The 22769-nt window shown below is 45.5% G+C and overlaps 1 protein-coding gene across 1 annotated transcript in view; it reads right to left on the bottom strand.

Annotated features, from left to right (window-relative positions):
* Nucleotides 1-4026, bottom strand: part of BRIP1 (BRCA1 interacting DNA helicase 1) — a gene marked incomplete at its 5' end in the record, with an annotated part of 552808 nt that extends 548782 nt beyond the window's left edge. Inside the window, one exon of the mRNA XM_082245708.1 lies at nt 3934-4026. Coding sequence (XP_082101834.1) covers nt 3934-4026 — 93 coding nt within the window. The remainder of the gene's footprint in view (nt 1-3933) is intronic.
* Between the last annotated feature and the right edge of the window lie 18743 nt (nt 4027-22769).

The raw sequence follows: 22769 nt of genomic DNA, 5'->3' as shown, positions 1-22769 counted from the left end.
GGTGTGGGACTGTGCGTATGTGGCTTGCTTGTAAACATCAAAATGTAGAACAATTCTCCTGCGCTCAAGTGAAATAGGGGGAAAGAGGAATACTTCCAACGGACTTGGATGGGTATGACTAATGGTCTTGCTGCCCCTTCAGGATCAAGGGTATGCAAAACCAACTGGAAAACAACAACAAAAAAAAGTCAGTGCGCCCCTTTCTTTTTTGTTGTTGTTGTTTTTTTTGCTTGTAAACATACCAGAGATGAGTGATCTTTTTATGAAACAACAATTAACACAGTCAGGAGCAGTGCCATGTACGACACAGCCTCAAAGCACTGTTGGTTTATTCATATTTATAAAAGATAACCTAGCCTCAGACACTGGGTTGTCTATCAGTCGCTGTGTCTAGACTGTGACATTGAGAAAATAGGATTTTTGTACTTACCGTAAAATACATTTCTTGGAGCTTACTGAGGAACAAAGGTAATCAGAGACTGTTGGGGTATAATGCCACCAACAGGAGGATTTGGACAGTGGCAAATAAAAAATTGTGGCCAGCCTGTATAACCCACCTCACTCCCAGAGTCTCAGCATGTTTTACGTTTTGTGGAAAAACAGTACCAAGATCTTAATCATTTAATGGATTTAGATGAGTATCTCATGAGTTAGGGGCTACTCAAAAGGGGGTTTAGGGGCTACAACAAAAGTTAGAGGCTACAACAAAAGTATCTCCCCCTGTAACTTTGTGGCAGCCAAAGAGTTTTAAACAATATAGTTAAAAAAAAAAAAGAAGCTTTAGTACACAGGACAGGGCAATATGGCCAATGATCCCCCCCAACGAGGGCGGGAGAAAAAGGAGCAAGTCCACTGCAGACTGACTATGTGTGGCCAGCTGCCTAAGCCATATCGTTCTAGGGGGACCTACCTTACACAGGATCCAATTGAGATTACCATCATCCATTTAATTTTCTGCCTTTCCCACACCTTAACCTTTTTTTCCCCCAGAGTTTGGTGGGCAGTCAGTCTGCAGTGGGCCTGCTCCCTGCCCTTGCCCCTTTCCCTCCTGCCCTCGGTGGGGGATCATTGGCCATATTGCCCTGTCCTGTGTACCCCCGTGAGATGTGCTGCAGCAATCACTTGTCTTTATAACCTGGGCCATTCACACGTCTGATCGGGCCGATATCCCCTGAAAAAGATTATTTTAAATCGAACCGCATTGGGAAGAATCAGTGGCTATCTATACTGTCATATGTATAACGCACTTTGCAGTCACCCTTAGCTGGGAGACAACCAGATGATTATGTATAGTGTTTAGACCAGAAACTTTTTATGCATGGATGCAATTTTAACCTTTTGTATAAATAAAGCTTATTTTTTTAACTATATTGTTTCAAACTCTTTGGCTGCCACAAAGTCCCACCGGAGATACTTTTGTTGCATCAAGAGCGTATTCAAAGACACAGAGCAGTGGGTATCCCTCAATGAACCCCACAAAAGGATATTACAGTAAGAGCACAAATCCCACAAGAATGCAATGATTGTGAGGATTACCCAAAGCAGTTCAACTGAGGGGGGGGGGGCAACAGCAACCCCCCCCCCCCCACACACACACACTCAAGAAGAAAGAAACATTAACTGGGCAGCTCAGAGCTATCTGAAGGACCTTATGCCTGGTAAAACTCGGAGAACTTGTAAACAGAAGGCCAGGGGGCAACCTTCTGCAAGTAGCATCAACAAAATGGAAGATTCTTCCTTGACACTGTATGGCAGGAAAGGGAGCATGAAGCACAAACAACACTCCACCTGAAAGATAGCTTTTGTGCTCAGTACCAAAGCAATAACCCTTTTTTGTGATAAAGCCAAACGATCAACAAAATTAAGGGAGCCCTCAATGCATAGCCTACTCTCTAAGTGAGCCACACAACATCTAGTCCAAAATGGTATAGCTTCTTTACAGTCTAAAAGTCAGGCTGACCACACCATAAGGGCTGTGGAGTCGGAGTCGAGGAGTCGGAGGAAATTTTGGGTACCTGGAGTCGGAGTCGGCAAACAATGCACCGACTCTGACTCCGACTCCTACTAAATTTAGATTGGAATTAAAAAAAAAAGCAAGTTTAAATGTCCCAATTCACAAAAAGCTATTTATAATTAATGACTTCGTATAAGGAAACTTATAATTGAGGAGGCCAAATGTAAAAAGGAACTACAGAAAGTTCTGAAAGGACGTTTTGTCTTCCTCAAAATAGATGCATGCACACGTCACAGAGTCAATTATTTTGCTATTAATGTTAGATTTGTGGATGAAAATAACAAAACAATAACATGGACCCTCGGATTAAAGGACACTCAGGCACATCACACCATTGATTACCTTCAGAAGTTAGTGGAGGGTGTTCTAGAAGATTTTGAAATTACAAAGGAACTGATTTTGTGTTGTGACAGATAATGCTTCTAACATGTTGAGCACAATTGAGAAGATGAACGCAGATGAAGAAGGTAACAGATATTAGAGTTAGAGGAAGACAGCTCTGCAAGTATTGGAGAAAGTTTAGAAACTGAAGAGAATGCTGACATTATTTTAGACAACTTTGTTGAAGAAGCATTGAAGCTTGCTACTATTCATCATATGCGATGTGCTGTTCATACACTGCAACTTGCCATAAGAGATGGATTAAAAGATTGCCATGCAGCTACACTAATTGGCAAATTACGGCAAGTAACTGTTGCAGCCAGGGCCCCGAAAACAGATGCAATTTTGAAAAGACGTGCAGGAAAAGGAGCCATTTTGAATCAAACAACTCGCTGGGGAAGCACTTATTTAATGGTGAAGCGTTTGCTTGAACTCAAAGACTTCATAGAAGAAATGGACAACGAAAATCTTGCATTAACTGAAAGCCAGTGGACACAAACAAAAGAGCTAGAGAACCTTCTTTCTCACCCCTTCACTGTCACCAAGAGGTTGCAATGTGACGATCTAACCCCGGGTAAATTCCTCTTGGAATGGAAGAGCCTGTTATATCGCCTAAACAAAAATGGAGGATTAATAGCTGAGGGCATTGCATCTTCAATGATGAAAAGAGAGAGTCCTTTGCTGGAAAATTAAATCTTGTTAGCGGCTATTTATGTCGACCCAATGAGTCGACTTTTGTTGAACAGTGAACAGACTGCTACTGGGAAAAAAAGGCCCTCTATGATGTAGCAGTTCGCATGAAGGGATAACGACCTGAAATACCTCCACAGGATGAAGTTCTTTTAAGCAATAGTGGTAACTCAGGATCATCTTCTTCAAATGAAGAATTAGACTTTGATTCCTTCTTAGACAAAATGGAAGTTGCTAAAGGAAAGCGACGTCGCATAAGCGTTAAAGAACCAGTAAATGTCCAAATAAAAAAATCCCAACAGGAGTTTTATAAAGCACTAAAAGAAGTTGAAAAGTATGATCGCTCATCAAAACTTACTGTTGAAGAAGCCATCCTTGTTTATCCAGAGATCGTTAGTGATGTGGCCAGAATAGTTACTGCAATGCCACCCACCCAAGTCAGTGTCGAAAGATTAATACAGAAGAGTCGGAGTCGGAAGTACAAAAAACTGAGTAGTCGGAACATTTATCTACCGACTCCACAGCCCTGCACACCATAGAGTTGAAAATTGTAGGGCAACCTCAAGCAGCAGTGTAGTGAAAAGTCTTGATTTAAGAAAACAATTGAAAAAGAAAAAAGTTATACTAAAATATTAGGTTAGCCTTTACAACAGTAAAGTTGACATCCATCCTCCTAGGACACTAGTAAAAAACTGAGGCAGACTTATCCTGAGCTGGCCTACAATTGTTTTGGTTGCCAGTGTCCCATTCTCTAGTAGGTGGCAGCATAATCCAAAGGTGTAAAAGGCTTCTTGTGCCCCGTAATGTACGGGGAAAAAAATTTAGCTGTCAAAGTAAAGATCACTTACCGAATTCATCATTGCAAGCTGGGACGGATAAGCTTTGCATGGGAACAGAATTTTCACTCCACCAATTGTATATTCAGAACATGCAGAATACATTTTTTCTATAAGATAAAAAAAGAGGCAAACATTTTCACATAGCTGTACTGTTATATTTATAAAATAATAAGATATACAGTATTTTTTTACAAAAGTGAGTACACCCCCCTGACATTTTTTAAAATATTTTATTAGAATTATTCACGTGACAACACTGAAGAAAAGATACTTTGCTACAATGAAAAGTAGTGAGTGTACAGCTTGTATAACAGTGTAAATTTGATGTCCCCTCAAACTAACTCAACACACAGCCATTAATGTCTAAAGCGCTGGCAACAAAATTAAATACACCCCAAAAATTCCACTTTTCACAAAATTGGGCCCAAAGTGTCAATATTTTGTGTGGCAATCAATATTTTCCAGCACTGCCTTAGGCCCCGTTCACACTGGGGCGATCCGACTTGGGGGGGGGGGCGACCTCCGAGGTCGCGGTGCGAGCAGCTCGCCGTGACCTCGGATCGGCCGGCACAGACTTCATAACACTTAAGTCTATGATGGTCGCTCCGGGTCGCCCCAAAGAAGCTCCGGACCCTTTTTCTAAGTCGGAGCGACTTGTGTCGCTCCTATTAGAACGGGTCCGCAGCTTCCCTATGGAAGGCGACCTACGGCGACCTGTGAGGCGACCAGGTCGCCTCACAGGTCGCCTTAGTGTGAACGGGGACTTAACCCTCTTGGGCATGAAGTTCACCAGAGCTTTACAGGTTGCCACTGCAGTCCTCTTCCATTCCTCCATGACGACATCACGGAGCTGGTGGATGTTGGAGACCTTGCGCTCCACCACCTTCCATTTGAGGATGCCCCACAGATGCTCAATAGGGTTTAGGTCTGGAGACATGCTTTGCTAGTCCATCACCTTTACCCTCAACTTCCTTAGCAAGGCAGTGGTCATCTTTGAAGTGTGTTTGGGGTCATTATGTTGGAACACTGCCCTGCGGCCCAGTCTCCGAAGGGAGGGGATCATGGTCTGCTTCAGTATGTCACAGTATATGTTGGCATTCATGGTTCCCTCCATGAATTGTAGCTCCCCAGTGCCGGCAGCACTCATGCATCCCCAGACCATGACACTCCCACCACCATGCTTGACTGTAGGCAATTAAAACCTGTCTTTGTACTCCTCACCTGGTTGCCACCATACACGTTTGACACCATCTGAACCAAATAAGTTTATCTTGGTGTCATCAGACCACAGGACATGGTTCCAGTAATCCATGTCCTTAGTCTGCTTGGCTTCAGGAAACTGTTTGTGGGCTTTCTTGTGCATCATCTTTACAAGAGGCTTCCTTCTGGGACGACAGCCATGCAAACCAAATTTGATGCAGTGTGCAGCGTATGGTCTGAGCACTGACAGGCTGACCCCCCCACCCTTTCAACCTCTGCAGCAATGCTGGCAGCACTCATACGTCTGTTTCCCAAAGACAACCTTTTGGATATGACGCTGAGTACATGCACTCAACTTCTTTGGTCGACCATGGCAAGGCCTGTTCTCAGTGGAACCTGTCTTGTAAAACCACTGTATGGTCTTGGCCACCGTACTGCACCAGATTCAGGGTCTTGGCAATCTTCTTATAGCCTAGGCCAGTGATGGCTATAACCTTGGCACCCCAGCTGTTTTGGAACTACATTTCCCATGATGCTCAACTACACTGCAGAGTGTATGACCATCATGGGAAATGTTGTTCCAAAACATCTGGGGTGCCAAGGTTCGCCATCACTGGCCTAGGCCATCTATAGAGCAACAATTCTTTTTTTCAGATCCTCAGAGAGTTCTTTGCCATGAGGTGTCATGTTAAGCTTCCAGTCACCAGTATGAGGGAGTGAGAGCGATAACGCCAAATTTAACACACCTGCTCCCCATTCACACCTGAGACCTTGTAACACTAACGAGCCACATGACACTGGGGGGGGGGGGTGGCTAATTGGGCCCAATTTGGACATTTTGACTTAGGGGTGTACTCACTTTTGTTGCCAGCGGTTTAGACATTAATGGCTGAGCATCTCTGGGGTATCCTCAAACGGAAGTTGGAGGAGCGTAAGGTCTCAAACATAAACCAGTTCCATGATGTCATCATGGAGGAGTGAAAGAGGACTCCAGTGGCAACCTGTGAAGCTCTGGTGAACTCCATGCCCAAGAGAGTTAAGGCAGTGCTGGAAAATAATGGTGGCCACAAAAAATATTGACACTTTGGGCCAAATTTGGACATTTTTACTTAGGAGTGTACTCACTTTTGTTGCCAGCGGTTTAGACATTAATGGCTGTGTGTTGAGTTATTTTGAGGGGACAGCAAATTAACACTGTTATACAAGCTGTACACTCACTACTTTACATTGTAGCAAAGTGTCATTTCTTCAGTGATGTCACATGGAAAGGTATAATAAAATATTTACAAAAATGTGAGGGGTGTACTCCCTTTTGTGAGATACTGTACGTGCCCAGGTCAGATTTCATGAATAGGGTTTACATCCACTTTAAAGTGGAAGTAAATTTCCACACATTACTTTTACCTATAGGTAAGCCTATAATAAGGCTTACTTATAGGTAGTGCTTGAGGTAATTGATTCTTTACCATGCTGCTAACATTTTGTGGATCAGTACTGCTTGGATCTTGATGAAGGGGACATACCCCGAAAGCTTGTCCTGAAAAATTGTATGTTAGTGCAAATAAAAAAAGTATCACGAACAGTACTCTATTGTCTCTGTTATAGGTAGTGCAAATACAGTGGGTACAGAAAGTATTCAGACCCCCTTAAATTTTTCACTCTTTGTTATATTGCAGCCATTTGCTAAAATCATTTAAGTTCATTCTTCTTCCTCATGAATGTACACATAGCACCCCATACTGACAGAAAAACACAGAATTGTTGACATTGTTGCAGATTTATTAAAAAAGAAAAAAACTGAAATATCACATGGTCCTAAGTATTCAGACCCTTTGCTCAGTATTTAGTAGAAGCCCCCTTTTGATCTAATACAGCCAGGAGTCTTTTTGGGAAAGATGCAACAAGTCTTTCACACCTGGATTTGGGGATCCTCTGCCATTCCTCCTTGCAGATCCTCTCCAGTTCTGTCAGGTTGGATGGTAAACGTTGGTGGACAGCCATTTTTAGGTCTCTCCAGAGATGCTCAATTGGGTTTAAGTCAGGGCTCTGGCTGGGCCATTCAAGAACAGTCACAGAGTTGTTGTGAAGCCACTCCTTCGTTATTTTAGCTGTGTGCTTAGGGTCATTGTCTTGTTGGATGGTAAACCTTTGGCCCAGTCTGAGGTCCAGAGCACTCTGGAGAAGGTTTTTGTCCAGGATACCCCTGTACTTGGCCGCATTCATCTTTCCCTCGATTGCAACCAGTCGTCCTGTCCCTGCAGCTGAAAAACACCCCCACAGCATGATGCTGCCACCACCATGCTTCACTGTTGGGACTGTATTGGACAGGAGATGAGCAGTGCCTGGTTTTCTCCACACATACCACTTAGAATTAAGGCCAAAAAGTTCTATTTTGGTCTCATCAGACCAGAGAATCTTATTTCTCACCATCTTGGAGTCCTTCAGGTGTTTTTTAGCAAACTCCATGCGGGCTTTCATGTGTCTTACACTGAGGAGAGGCTTCCGTCGGGCCACTCTGCCATAAAGCCCCGACTGGTGGAGGGCTGCAGTGATGGTTGACTTTCTACAACTTTCTCCCATCTCCTGACTGCATCTCTGGAGCTCAGCCACAGTGATCTTTGGGTTCTTCTTTACCTCTCTCTCCAAGGCTCTTCTCCCCCGATAGCTCAGTTTGGCCGGACGGCCAGCTCTAGGAAGGGTTCTGGTCATCCCAAACGTCTTCCATTTGAGGATTATGGAGGCCACTGTGCTCTTAGGAACCTTAAGTGCAGCAGAAATCTTTTTGTAACCTTGGCCAGATCTGTGCCTTGCCACAATTCTGTCTCTGAGCTCTTCAGGCAGTTCCTTTGACCTCATGATTCTCATTTGCTCTGACATGCATTGTGATCTGGAAGGTCTTATATAGACAGGTGTGTGGCTTTCCTAATTAAGTCCAATCAGTATAATCAAACACAGCTGGACTCAAATGAAGGTGTAGAACCATCTCAAGGATGATCAGAAGAAATGGAAAGCACCTGAGTTAAATATATGAGTGTCACAGCAAAGGGTCTGAATACTTAGAACCATGTGATATTTCAGTTTTTCTTTTTTAATAAATCTGCAACAATGTCAACAATTCTGTGTTTTCTGTCAGTATGGGGTGCTATGTGTACATTCATGAGGAAGAAGAATGAACTTAAATGATTTTAGCAAATGGCTGCAATATAACAAAGAGTGAAAAATTTAAGGGGGTCTGAATACTTTCCGTACCCACTGTATGTCCTAAACAGGCACCGCTTAGGAGATAGTTCCATTATATGCAGCCAGTGATGTCACTAGCGCATGCGCTCTGAAGGAACGGCAAGCCGTGCTGTTCCTTTCCGAGCCCTGTGCCATATACGTGGTAGTGACATCATCGCGGCTCTGGCCAGTCACAGAGCCGGAGTCCACGAACCCGGAAGCAAGACCGCTGAAGATGGGAGTCCGCTGCAGATCTGAGATCCTGGCGCACGATGGCTTTGTTTTAAGGTTTACCATAATGTGCTAGTATGCAATGCCGAATTAACAAGCCGTTGGCGGCAGCGGATTACCATAGAGCTGGTATCAGGACAATATCCCCCGGACAATATCCCCCCAGAAAATATCCCCCTGGACATAATCCCCCCCGGAAAATATCCCCCAGGACAATATCCCCTTGGACATAGGGTTAGGGTTAGAGGGGGGATATTGTCTAGGGGGATATTGTCCAGGGAGGCTATTGTCCGGGGGGGATTATGTCCAGGGGGGATGTTTCCCGGGGGATATTGTCCGGGGGGATTTTGTCCTAGAATCCATAGAGCTGGCTGTGAACTGGATGGAGCCATCTCTATGACCCTGGGAGGTCGGAAGCATCATGACGTCACTTCCAGCTCTGGTAGATGTAAATACAGACAGATTTATTTTTCTGAAAAGCAAAGGTTGATGGATTTTTTTTTCTCATGCTTTCCAGGACAGAGGCGATATCTGTCTCCATAAAGAGGACCTGTCATGCCTTATTCTTATTACAAGGGATGTTTACATTACTAGTAATAGTAATAAAAGTGATCACAAAAAAAAAATTAAAAAGGGACAGTGTAAATAAAATAAAAATAAATAAATACAATTTTTAAAGCACCCCTGTCCCCTTGTGCTCACTTGTAGAACTAAATGCATACGTAGGTTGCGCCTGCTTATGCAAACAGCATTTGAACCACACATGGGAGGTATTGCAACGAACGTCAGAGCGAGTGCAATAATTCTAGCACAAGACTTCCTCTGTAACTCTAAACTGGTAGCCTGTAAAAAATGTTAAAAAGAGTAGCCTATGGAGATTTTTAAGTACTGAAGTTTGGCGCCATTCTGCAAATGTGCGCAATATCAAAGTGCGACATAGAGCTTGCTGTGGAGAGGATCTCTGGTTGTTCCGGTACCCACATCCCTGACTTTGTGGTCCCTTGGACCTGGGGACAAACAATAGTTTGCTTATTCACATGGTGGAGAACTATATTATTTGAAGAGGAGTTCACGATAGTGGTTGTGGTCATAGGAATTTGAGATTATCACAGACTATTGGCAATATAACTATTTGGACATTTTTTTTCACAATATAGATTTTTTGATGTAAGTGTTTACACACGCTCATGTACACTTTATTTCTAGATTTTGTGATATGTGATTTACTTGTATTAAAGTAAAACTATAGGCTAAACTTTTTTTTTTTCATTTTGGATAGAGCAAGGGAGGGTTTTTAAACCGTCAGATTTTTTTTTTTTTCGCCATCTGAACCCCATTGTGGAGATTTACCTTCACTTCCTGTCCCATAACCAAACAGGAAGTGAGGGGAAATCCCCCCCCCCCCCAGATCACCAAAACTAGTGTCCCCATTGGAAAATTTCCCCTCTATTACTTTTCTGGGGATTTTTTTTTTTTTAATTTCAATGATAATGGGTAGAGATGGGCTCTGGCGTGTTCGAGTCCCCACATGCCTGATCCCGCCAGGAGGCCGACACTGCACTCTGCTGATTAGCGAAGTACAGTGCCGGTGTAACGTGAGAATTACCTACCCCGTGAGAAAAACCTACCCTCGTCACTTCCGGCCAGGAACAGCTGAGCAGCGCAGCACAGCGCATGCTCACAGCCCCGGATACCTAATGAAAGAGCTGAGGACCTGACTAGTGCGCATGCGCACTAGTAGGAAATTATCACGGTGTCCGTGAACAAAACCTACTCACGCCACGCTTACATTAAAACAAGTGTGCTGCAATACAAGTCATCTCCGCTCCTGTCCCTGTCACTCCCCTGATCTTGGCTAGTAAATATAAAAGCGGGTCTCGGCTCCGTGATTTATGTTCTCATACACCCGCCGCCGCTTTTATATTTACTAGCCGAGATGAGGGAAGTGACAGGGACAGGAGTGGAGATGACTCGTATTGCAGCACAGCTGTTTTAATGTAAACGCCGAATTACATACAGTGTCGTGCAACCGGAAGTGACGAGGGTAGGTTTTTCTCACGGAACACCGGATTCCTGGTGGGATCGGGCATGTGGGGACTCGAACACGCCAGAGCCCATCTCTAATAACGGGAAACAGGACAAATAGAGAGGGTGAACCTCCTACTAATTATGGACCGTCCCCGCATATATACTGTATGTGTATGTGATTTTGTGCACAGGACCCGCTCCCGCTGTGATTGGACACAGTGGGAGCTAATCAGTTGGTCTGGTGGAGGCGATGTTGGCCAGGACCCGCTGATTGTTTACAGGAGAGGCAGACCGCTGTTCTGTCAGAGAGGAAGATGGAGATCTTGTGTTCCTGCTAAGCAGAAACACTGATCTCCGTCTTCCTCCAGTTAAGCCGACCCCCCCAGCACAGTTAGAAAGCACTCCCTAGGAGCACACTTAACCCTTTGATCACCCCTGATGTTAACCCCTTCCCTGCCAGTGTCATTAGTACAGTGGGAGTCCATTTGTTTTAGCACTGATCACTGTATTGCTGTCACTAGTCCCCAAAAAAGTGTCAGTTAGATGTCCAATCCGTCTGCCATTACTAGTAAAAAATTAAAAAAAAAAGAGAATTCTATAAAAATATTTTATAGTTTGTAGACACGATAACAAAGCAATCAATATATGCCTAATGGGGATTTATTTACCAAAAATATGTAGCAGAATACATATTGGCCTAAACTGATGAAGAAAGTTGATTTTTTACACTTTATCAGATATGTTTTATAGCAGAAAGTAAAGCAATTTTAGCGCACAAAATAAAAACGGCAGAGGTGATGAAATACCACCAAAAGAAAGCTCTATTTGAGGGGAAAAAAGGACACACATTTTATTTGGGTAGTGTCACACGTCTGCACAATTGTCAGTTAAAGTAACGCAGTGCCGTATCGCAAAAAATGGCCTGGTCATTAAGGGGGGTAAATCTTCTGGGGCTTAAGTGGTAAAGGGAGGCACAGACAGCAATAAATACTGACAAGTGTCCTAACTAGGGTTGCCACCTCACCCCTTTAAACCAGGACACACATTAATTACACAGGTTCTGAGGCTCATTAAGGTGGTAGTTACACTCACTTAATGCCTTATGTGCATTATATTAGCCTCAGAATTTGAGTAATTCATATGTGTCCTGGATTAAAGGGATGAGGTAGCAACCCTAGTCCTAATCCCTCTCCAAACATTTGCCTTTAGTTATACTTTAAAACAGCATAATGCGTTACAAATAGGGTTGCCACCTCATCCCATTAAACCAGGATGCATATTAATACCTTACAGACCGCCTGCCGCAGTTTTACGACGGTACTTTGACATTAAATACCGGGGTTATGGCAGCAGATAGCTGCCATAACCCTTGTATTTTTTTAAATTGCGGGCGGTCCGCTTTAACATAAGGGTAGTCCCAGCGGTATATTTGCCGTGGGATCACCCTCATGATCGGCGGGAGAGGTGCCCTCCCGCCGCTTCCCATAGTTTTTTCCTGCTTACCGGACTCATTGGAAGCGGGGAAAACTTTCTTGTCCGCTGTCCCCTCAGGCAGGACTCTATGGCCTTAGAGGACTGAAACGACATCATACGTCGCTTCCTAGAAATGGATTTAAAGAGCCCATTTTTTTTCATCTTTCATTTTTAGTGTAGATGTGAGGTCTTTTTGACCCCAGATCTCACAATAAAGAGGTCCTGTCATGCTTATTTGTATTACAACGGATGTTTACGTTCCTTGTAATAGGAATAAAAGTGATAATTTTTTTTTTTTTTTAAATAGTGTAAAAATAAAAAGAAAAGATAAAATAAATAGGAAAAAAAAATTAAAGTGCCCTGTCCCCGTTAGCTCACGCGCAGAAGCGAATGCATACGCAAGTCTCGTCCACATATGTAAATAGTGTTCAAATCAAACATGTGAGGTATCGCCGCGATCATTAGAGCGAGAGCAACAATTTGAGCCCTTGACCTCCTCTGTAACTCTAGTAACCTGTAAATTTTTTAAAGATTTTTAACCACTTGCCGACCACCGCAAGTACATATACTGCAGCGGTCAGCCCCTCCTGGGCAAAGTGACGTACCGGTATGTCACTCGCCCACAAGCCAATAGGGGGAGAGCGCACGCCGCCGGAGGCGCGCTCCTGCCCCCGCTCGTTCACAGGGAACCCCGCGCGAGTGACCGGCGGCTCTCTCCTGCTGGAGAGGGAGAAAGGCAGGCGGCTGATGCAAACAACACCCGCCTGTCATTCTCCCTGATGTAACTGCAGAGATCATACGATCCTGCTATGTAGGATCGTATGTCTCTGTGGTTACATCAAAAGCCCCGCCCCTTGACAGTTAGAAGCACGCCCCTAGGGACACACTTAACCCCTGGATCTCTAATAAAGTTAACCCATTCACTGCCAGTGTCATTTTTACAGTAACAGTGCATATGTATAGCACTGATTACTGTAGTAATGTGATGTGTATAATGTGTATATTTCCGTAGACGACTGTTTAGTGGAAACGCGTCACAGAGGAGCGCCGCATCGTCATTGCAAGTTGCCGAGGACCGCACTGCAGGCGGCCACGGCCTCTCCAATATTGGTATCGGTTTCCTGTGTCCATTAGTTAACATCTAACTGTAAGTGCACTGGATACTTTTGTTTTAATAAATTGTCAAAGGTACTGCGCTATGGTCCGATTCTGTTTCTGTGAGATACATGTGGAAGCCCTCACCTGTGCGGAGAGTAACACCCAGAACAAGAGTGGACCGGGATTGGGTTGAGACACCGAAAGATCAGTGAGACAGTCGCCTTTTGGTTTGAGCGATCTGGTAAGAGGCCACACTTACTATCTGATTATTTCACGGTGACCTCCCTGAATTCCTAAGACACTACTGGGCTGATTATCCGTCCTTAACCTCTTTTCTCTATGGTAAGGGGCTAATCCCCACAAAGGTGGTGGAACCCATCTGCACCCCACGGATCTAGAGGAACCCACAGAGTGGATTTTACTTTAGCCTGTGAGGGGACGATTGGGACTTTATGCACTTTTATATGTATATGGACTATACACTGAGGTGGCAACCATTGAAATATTGGACACTTTTTCTTTGAATTACTTGTGCACTTTGTTGGTTTATGTTGGTATCACATTATCCATTTATCATCACCTATTCACCATAACACACCCAAGTATATGCACCAGGGTGCATAGTATTTACTGTACACCCGTTCAAGTGCACATCAATTTTGGAAACACATCACAGGTATATGGGGGACACTCATTATAGTGTCACACCTTTTCCTGATTTGTGACACTAGTGAATTTTAGCGCACCTGATTTCTTTTCTACTGTAGTAATGTCCCTGGTACCCCCAAAAGTGTCAAAAATGTTAGTCAGGGGTCCGATCTGTCTGCCGTAATCTCGCAGTCCCGCAAAAAAGAAAAAAAAAAAAAAAATCGCAGATCGCCACCATTACTAGTTAAAAAAAAAAAAAACAATAAAAATGACATAAATCTTTCCCATAGTTAGTAAACGCAATAACTTTTGTGCAAACCAATTAAAATATGCTTATTGCAATTTTTTTTTTTACCAAAAATATGTAGCAGAAAACAAATTGGCCTAAAAATGTTAAAAAATTTTGATTTTTAAATTTTTTTTGGGGGGGGGGGGGATTTCATATAAAAAAAATTTGAAAAATATTGTTATTTTTTCAAAATTGACGCATGTTTTTTGTTTATAGCGCAAAAAATAAAAATCGCAAAGGTGATCAAATACCACCAAAAGAGAGCTCTGTTTGTGGGAAAAAAAAGGACGTCAATTTCATTTGGGTAAAGTGGCGCACGATCGCGCAATTGTCCGTTAAAACCACGCAGTGCCAAATCGCAAAATAGGCCCTGGTCTTTGAGCAGCCAAATCTTCCGGGGCTTAAAGAGGAAGTAAACTCTCCTCTGCAAGTTGTACCTATAGATAAGCCTATGATAAGACTTACCTATAGGTACTGTAAATATCTCCTAAACCTGTACCGTTTAGGAGATATTTACCTTACATGCAGCCAGTGACATCGCTAACGCATGCGCTCTGAAGGAACGGCCGCTGGTACCGCTCCTTCAGAGCCCCGTGCCGTGACCGTCAGCTTACGTGCACATGCGCGGGAGTGACGTCACCGCAGCTCCAGCCAATCAGATGGCGGGATGCCGCGATCCCGGAAGACGGGCGACTGGACATGTCGCCCGTCATAGAGGTAAGCGGGCGGCACTGAGGGGGCTTTGTTCTAAGGTAAGTATTTCATAATGAGCTAGTATGAGATGCATACTAGCTCATTATGTGTTTCTCTTATAGGTTGAAAAAAAAAAAACATTTTTGGGTTTACAACGTCTTTAAGTGGTTAAGTAGCAATGTCGCCATTCCACAAGCGTGCGCAATTTTGAAGCATGACATGTTGACTATCTATTTACTCCGGCGTAACATTATCTTTCACATTATAGAAAACAATTGGGCTAACATTGTTTTCTTATTTTTTAATTTAAAAAAGTGTCTTTTTTTCCAAAAAAAAAATTGTGTTTGTGAGACTGCTGCGCAAATACGGTGAGATAACAAATATTGCAACAATCCCCTTTTTATTCTCTAGGGGTCTCTATTAAATATATATATATATAATGTTTGGGGGTTCCAAGTAATTTTCTAGCAAAAAAAAAAAAAAATTTGATTTTAACTTGTAAACAACAAGTGTCAGAAAAAGGCCCGGCCCAGAAGTGGTTAATTGCACAGGTTCTGACGCTGATATAATTCATATAAGGGTCCTTTCACATGGTGCGGTCCATTCTGCTCAGCAGGGTATCGATCCGCAGATCCCCGCTGAGCTGGCGGATGACAGCTCCGTCTCTGCTCTGTGTGCGGAGACGGAGGTGTCAGATCCCCGCTGTCTTCTATGGGGAGATTGGATGAGAACGGACCGCCTGTCTGTTCTCATCCGATCCCATCCTCCAGACGGATAGAAAGTAGGGTTTCCATGCGTCTGGATTTGACGGACAGGATCGGAGAGCAGGCGGTGTCAGCGGACATGTCACCACTGACATCCGCTGCCCCATAGGGATGTATGAAGCATCCGATCAGGTCTGCCTGATAAACTGACAGGCGGATCGGATCGGATCGCACGTGTGAAAGGGGGCCTTAGGCACTAAGTGAGTTTATTTACCACCGTAATCAGCCACAGAACCTGTGTAATTAATGTGTGTCCTGTACTAGGGCTGAGGTGACAACCTTAATTACAAAGCCATTGGATATGAATGCCACCACACCATATGAATATGCATTATGACAATACATAGATGTGAATGGGCCCTTTAGGGTAAGCAGTATGGGGTAGGACTATATGCTACACACAGCAGACTATTAGTGACGGTTCGGTTTATTAGGGACACAACCAGGCTGAACGCTGCTATTGACAGTTAACCCTAGGAGAACCGAAGTGTCATACCTACCACCACTGATAATATATCGCCCCGTGCTCACCAGCCTACATCCGGAAACCACACAGCACAATTCTTCCCGGGTCTATTCCGCCCCGCCTTCCTTCCCGCTCGCAGCCAATAGACCGTACCATTGCAATGGACCAATCGCTGTGTATCCACTCATTGCTGGTGGTGACATGTGAGAGCCGAGCTGTGATTGGTCGGCAGGGGTTATTGCCAGCGATAACTAACAGCCCGGTGTCTCTTCTGTATTGTTGTAAGGTTTAAACTGATTATATCTATTTTTTTTCCTATACATAACAGGAAACAAACTACAGATGGAAACAGGAAGGAGATAGGTGCATTCATTACAGTGCATGTGCATAGCTCCCGACTGTCCCTGATTGGGAACAAAGTCCCTCTGTCCCTATTTGCTCCTCATTTGTCTGATCTATATATTTGTGTATAAAAATGGAATAGTAATGGTAAAGTAAAGCACTTATTGGTTTAACTTACCATTTTTTTGTAAAATTATCCTTTAAGGGGGCGTGACAGGGGGGTGTGTTCTATGCCTACATACTAGTGATCAACCAATATCGGTTTTTCGTTGCCGATACCGATATTTTGGTCAATGCGTATCGGCCGATACATACCTCCCAACCGTCCCGGAATCCGCGGGACTGTCCCACAATTTGAAGGGGGTCCCGCGGAGCTGGGCTGAAGTCCCGGAAAATCTGGCCGCCGGTGTCCTGTCAGATAATGTCTCCGATAATGCCTCCCGTCCATCTCTGCTGCCCGCCCCCTCCTCCTCCCAGCTCCGCCCTCGTCTTCGGCTCCCGATCAGAAGGGTGGACCCGGGGTGCAGAGCAGTGCGCCCCAAGTCCACCCATTGTGTGACAATAGCGAATTAAAATTCGCTATTGTCACACAGATCCTCCTCCTGGCCAAGCAGGAAGCGGGTCTTCCTGATTGGCCGAAAGGCAAAACCATGCCATTGGCCGAGGAGGCGGCAGAAGGACTCGAGGAGACGCCGGGGGACAGAGGAGAAGCCACTGCAGGTAAGTGCACCGGTCTTGGGTGGGGGGGGGGGGCACAGCACGCTGGTCATTCTGCATTAAGGGGTCACGCTGGCCATTCTGCATTAAGGGGTCACGCTGGTCATTCTGCATTAAAGAGGTCATGCTAGTTATTCTGCATTAAGGGGTCACGCTGGTCATTCTGCATTAAAGGGGTCACGCTGGTCATTCTGCATTAAAGGGGTCACGCTGGTTATTCTGCATTAAGGGGTCACGCTGGTCATTCTGCATTAAAGGGGTCACGCTGGTCATTCTGCATTGAAAGGGGTCACGATGGTTATTCTGCATTGAAAGGGGTCACGCTGGTCATTCTGCATTAAAGGGGTCACGCTGGTCATTCTGCATTAAAGGGGTCACGCTGGGCATTCTGCATTAAAGGGGTCACGCTGTTCATTCTGCATTAAAGGGGTCACGCTGTTCATTCTGCATTAAAGGGGTCACGCTGGTTATTCTGCATTGAAAGGGGTCACGCTGGTCATTCTGCATTGAAAGGGGTCACGCTGGTCATTCTGCATTAAAGGGGTCACGCTGGCCATTCTGCATTAAAGGGGTCACGCTGTTCATTCTGCATTAAAGGGGTCACACTGGCCATTCTGCATTAAAGGGGTTACTCTGGTTATTCTGCATTGAAAGGGGTCACGCTGGTCATTCTGCATTTAAGGGGTCACGCTGGTCATTCTGCATTAAAGGGGTCACGCTGGCCATGCTGCATTAAAGGGGTTACGCTGGTTATTCTGCATTGAAAGGGGTCACGCTGGTTATTCTGCATTAAAGGGGTCACGCTGGTTATTCTCCATTAAAGGGGTCACGCTGGCCATTCTGCATTAAAGGGGTCACGCTGGTTATTCTGCATTAAAGGGGTCACGCTGGCCATTCTGCATTAAAGGGGTCACGCTGGTTATTCTGCATTGAAAGGGGTCACGCTGGTCATTCTGCATTGAAAGGGGTCACGCTGGTCATTCTGCATTAAAGGGGTCACGCTGGCCATTCTGCATTAAAGGGGTCACGCTGTTCATTCTGCATTAAAGGGGTCACACTGGCCATTCTGCATTAAAGGGGTTAACTCTGGTTATTCTGCATTGAAAGGGGTCACGCTGGTCATTCTGCATTTAAGGGGTCACGCTGGTCATTCTGCATTAAAGGGGTCACGCTGGCCATGCTGCATTAAAGGGGTTACGCTGGTTATTCTGCATTGAAAGGGGTCACGCTGGTTATTCTGCATTAAAGGGGTCACGCTGGTTATTCTCCATTAAAGGGGTCACGCTGGCCATTCTGCATTAAAGGGGTCACGCTGGTTATTCTGCATTGAAAGGGGTCACGCTGGTTATTCTGCATTGAAAGGGGTCACTCTGTTTATTCTGCATTGAAAGGGGTCATGCTGGTCATTCTGCATTGAAAGGGGTCAAGCTGGTTATTCTGCATGGAAAGGGGTCACTCTGGTTATTCTGCATTAAAAGGGGTCACGCTGGCCATTCTGCATTGAAAGGTGTCACGCTGGCCATTCTGCATTGAAAGGGGTCACACTGGTTATTCTGCATTGAAAGGGGTCACACTGGCCATTCTGCATTGAAAGGGGTCACGCTGGTTATTCTGCATTAAAGGGGTCACGCTGGTTATTCTGCATTAAAGGGGTCACGCTGGTTATTCTGCATTAAAGGGGTCACGCTGGTTATTCTGCATTAAAAGGGTCACGCTGGCCATTTTGCATTGAAAGGGGTCATGCTGGTCTCTCTGCATTGAAAGGGGTCACGCTGGCCATTCTGCATTAAAAGGGGTCACGCTGGTTATTCTGCATTGAAAGGGGGCACGCTGGCCATTCTGCATTGAAGGGGGCACGCTGGTCACTCTGCATTGAAGGGGGCACGCTGGTCTCTCTGCCTTGAAAGGGGGCACGCTGGTCTCTCTGCATTGAACGGGGGCGCACGGCATGCTGGTCATTCTACATTGAAAGGGGGCACGCTGGTCATTCTGCATTGAAGGGGTCACGCTAGTCATTCTGCATTAAAGGGATCACGCTGGTCATTCTGCATTAAAGGGGTCACGCTGGTTATTCTGCATTAAGGGGTCACGCTGGTCATTCTGCATTAAAGGGGTCACGGTGGCCATTCTGCATTAAAGGGGTCACGCTGGTCATTCTGCATTAAAGGGGTCACGCTGGTCATTCTGCATTAAGGGGTCACGCTGGTCATTCTGCATTAAAGGGGTCACGCTGGCCATGCTGCATTAAAGGGGGCACGCTGGTCATTCTGCATTAAAGGGGTCACGCTGGTCATTCTGCATTAAGGGGTCACGCTGGTCATTCTGCATTAAAGGGGTCACGCTGGCCATTCTGCATTAAAGGGGTCACGCTGGTCATTCTGCATTAAAGGGGTCACGCTGGTTATTCTGCATTGAAAGGGGTCACGCTGGCCATTCTGCATTAAAGGGGTCACGATGGTTATTCTGCATTGAAAGGGGCCACGCTGGTCATTCTGCATTAAAGGGGTCACGCTGGTCATTCTGCATTAAAGGGGTCACGCTGGCCATTCTGCATTAAAGGGGTCACGCTGGTCATTCTGCATTAAAGGGGGTCACGCTGGCCATGCTGCATTAAAGGGGTCACGCTGGTTATTCTGCATTGAAAGGGGTCACGCTGGTTATTCTGCATTAAAGGGGTCACGCTGGTTATTCTCCATTAAAGGGGTCACGCTGGCCATTCTGCATTAAAGGGGTCACGCTGGTTATTCTGCATTGAAAGGGGTCATGCTGGTTATTCTGCATTGAAAGGGGTCACGCTGTTTATTCTGCATTGAAAGGGGTCACGCTGGTCATTCTGCATTGAAAGGGGTCACGCTGGTTATTCTGCATGGAAAGGGGTCACTCTGGTTATTCTGCATTGAAAGGGGTCACGCTGGCCATTCTGCATTGAAAGGGGTCACGCTGGTTGTTCTGCATTGAAAGGGGTCACGCTGGTCATTCTGCATTAAAAGGGGTCACGCTGGCCATTCTGCATTGAAAGGTGTCATGCTGGCCATTCTGCATTGAAAGGGGTCACACTGGTTATTCTGCATTGAAAGGGGTCACGCTGGCCATTCTGCATTGAAAGGGGTCACGCTGGTTATTCTGCATTAAAGGGGTCACGCTGGTTATTCTGCATTAAAGGGGTCACGCTGGTTATTCTGCATTAAAGGGGTCACGCTGGCCATTTTGCATTGAAAGGGGTCATGCTGGTCTCTCTGCATTGAAAGGGGTCACGCTGGCCATTCTGCATTGAAAGGGGTCACGCTAGTTATTCTGCATTGAAAGGGGGCACGCTGGCCATTCTGCATTGAAGGGGGCACGCTGGTCACTCTGCATTGAAGGGGGCACGCTGGTCTCTCTGCCTTGAAAGGGGGCACGCTGGTCTCTCTGCATTGAAGGGGGGCGCGGCATGCTGGTCATTCTGCATTGAAAGGGGGCACGCTGGTCATTCTGCATTGAAAGGGGGCACACTGGTCATTCTGCATTGAAGGGGGCACGCTGGCCATTCTGCATTGAAAGGGGGCACGCTGGTCTCTCTGCATTGAAGGGGGGCATGGCGTGGCTGGTCATTCTGCATTGAATGGGGGCACGGCACGCTGGTCACTCTGCATTGAAAGGGGGCACGCCGGGCATTCTGCATTGAAGGAGGCACGCTGGTCTCTCTGCATTGAAAGGGGGCACGCTGGTGTCTCTGCATTGAAAGGGGGCACGCTGGTCTCTCTGTATTGAAAGGGGGCACGCTGGTCACTCTGCATTGATTACTGAAGGCCTCTTTCACACTTTTGTGACCTCAAAGTCACGCAATTTTTTATAGCGTTTTTTGCCGCAAAGCAATGCCTATTACATTTTTCTGTTTGCGCCCCCCAAAAGGGGGCATTTGGGTTGGATAGAGCTGGGGGGCATTTGGGGTTGATGGAGCTGGGGTGGGCATATGGGGTGAATGGAGCTGGATAGGGGGTGGATGGAGCTGGGGTGGGCATTTGGAGTGTTTGGAGGTTGGATGGGTGTTTGGGATAGATAGTGCTAGGGGGGGCATTTGGGGTGGATGGAGCTAGGGTGGGCATTTGAGGTGGATAGAGCTGCTGGGGGCATTTGGGGTGGATGGGGGGTGTATGGAGCTGGGTGGGCATTTGGGGTGTATAGAGCTGGGGGGGTGGATGATGCAGAGTCCGACCCCTGCATTCTGTACATTACATACTCCTGTCTCCTGCATTCTGTACATTACATACTCCTGTCTCCTGCATTTTGTACATTACACTCTCCTGCACTATATACACAATACTGTACATTATATACTTCTCACCAAAGTCTTCATTGTCTCAACAGTTGCTGGTTGCTATGCAGTCTCTGATTATTTTAATGAAGTTCTTCTTTAAGGTAGGCTGAGCAATCAAAGCATATTTTATGAGTACTAGGAAGTCTGGGTTTTGTTTACCCTATCCCTTAAGCCCCTCCCACTGCTAAACGATTGCCCACACGCACAGTTTGCCGCGGTTTTTGTTCCTCTTTCAGTGTCCCTCATTCCGAAGTTCAAATGTTGGGAGGTATGCCGATATTTCTGTACATTTAAAAAACTTTTTTTTTTTTCACTTGACAGGTACTCTTGTGGAGGGATCTGGGGGTCTTAACCACTTGCCGACTGCCTAACGCCGATCTACGTCGGCAGTCAGCCCCTCACAGGCAAAGTGACGTAGGGCTACGTCACTAGCTTGTGAGGGTCTAGGGAGCGAGCGCGCGCCCCCGGAGGCGCGCTCCCGCGTGGTCACGGACCCCCCCGCACGTGTGACCGGTGGACCCGATGTCCGCCGGTCACTCTGCGATCGGCGGGGGAGAGGGAGAAAGTCAGGCGGCTTGTGTAAACAAGCTGCCTGTCATTCTCCCCTGTGTATGAAGGATGATCATACGGTTCTACTATGTAGAACCGTTGATCACACTTCATACATCTGAAGCCACAGCCAATCACAGTAGAAAGCACGCCCCTAGGGACACACATAGCCCCTCCCTTTCAAAAAAGTTAACCCCTTCACTGCCAGTGTATTTTTACAGTAACAGTGCATATGTATAGCAAGCACTGATTACTGTAGAAATGTCACTGGTAACCCCAAAAGTGTCAAAAATGTCAGTCAAGGGTCCGATCTGTCCGCCGCAATGTCGCAGTACCGCAAAAAAAATCGCAGATCGCCGCAATTACGCGTTAAAAAAAAACAACAAAAATGACAAAAATCTTTCCCTTTGTTAGTAAACGCGATAACTTTTGCGCAAACCAATCAAAATACGCTTTTTGCGATTTTTTTTTTTTACCAAACATAGATAGCATAAAACAAATTGGCCGAAAATGTTAAAAAATTTTGATTTTTACATTTTTTTGGGGGGGAATTTCATATAAAAAAATGTGAAAATAATTGCTGTTTTTGCAAAATTTATGCTCTTTTTTTGTTTATAGCGCGTGATCAAAAAATCGCACAGGTGATCAAATACCACCAAAAGAAAGCTCTGTTTGTGGGAAAAAAAGGACGCCAAATTCGTTTAGATACAGCGTCGCACGACCGCGCAATTGACCGTTAAAGTCACGCAGTGCCGAATCGCAAAATACCCCCTGGTCAGGAAGGGGGTAAAATCTTCCGGGGCTTAAGTGGTTAAAAACCCCAAACCCCTC

This window comes from Pelophylax lessonae, assembly GCF_965119305.1.
Source record: "Pelophylax lessonae genome assembly, chromosome: 2".
Lineage (NCBI taxonomy): Eukaryota > Metazoa > Chordata > Amphibia > Anura > Ranidae > Pelophylax > Pelophylax lessonae.
The sequence above is the reverse complement of the archived record's forward strand: the minus strand, read 5'-3'. Positions and strand labels throughout refer to the sequence as shown.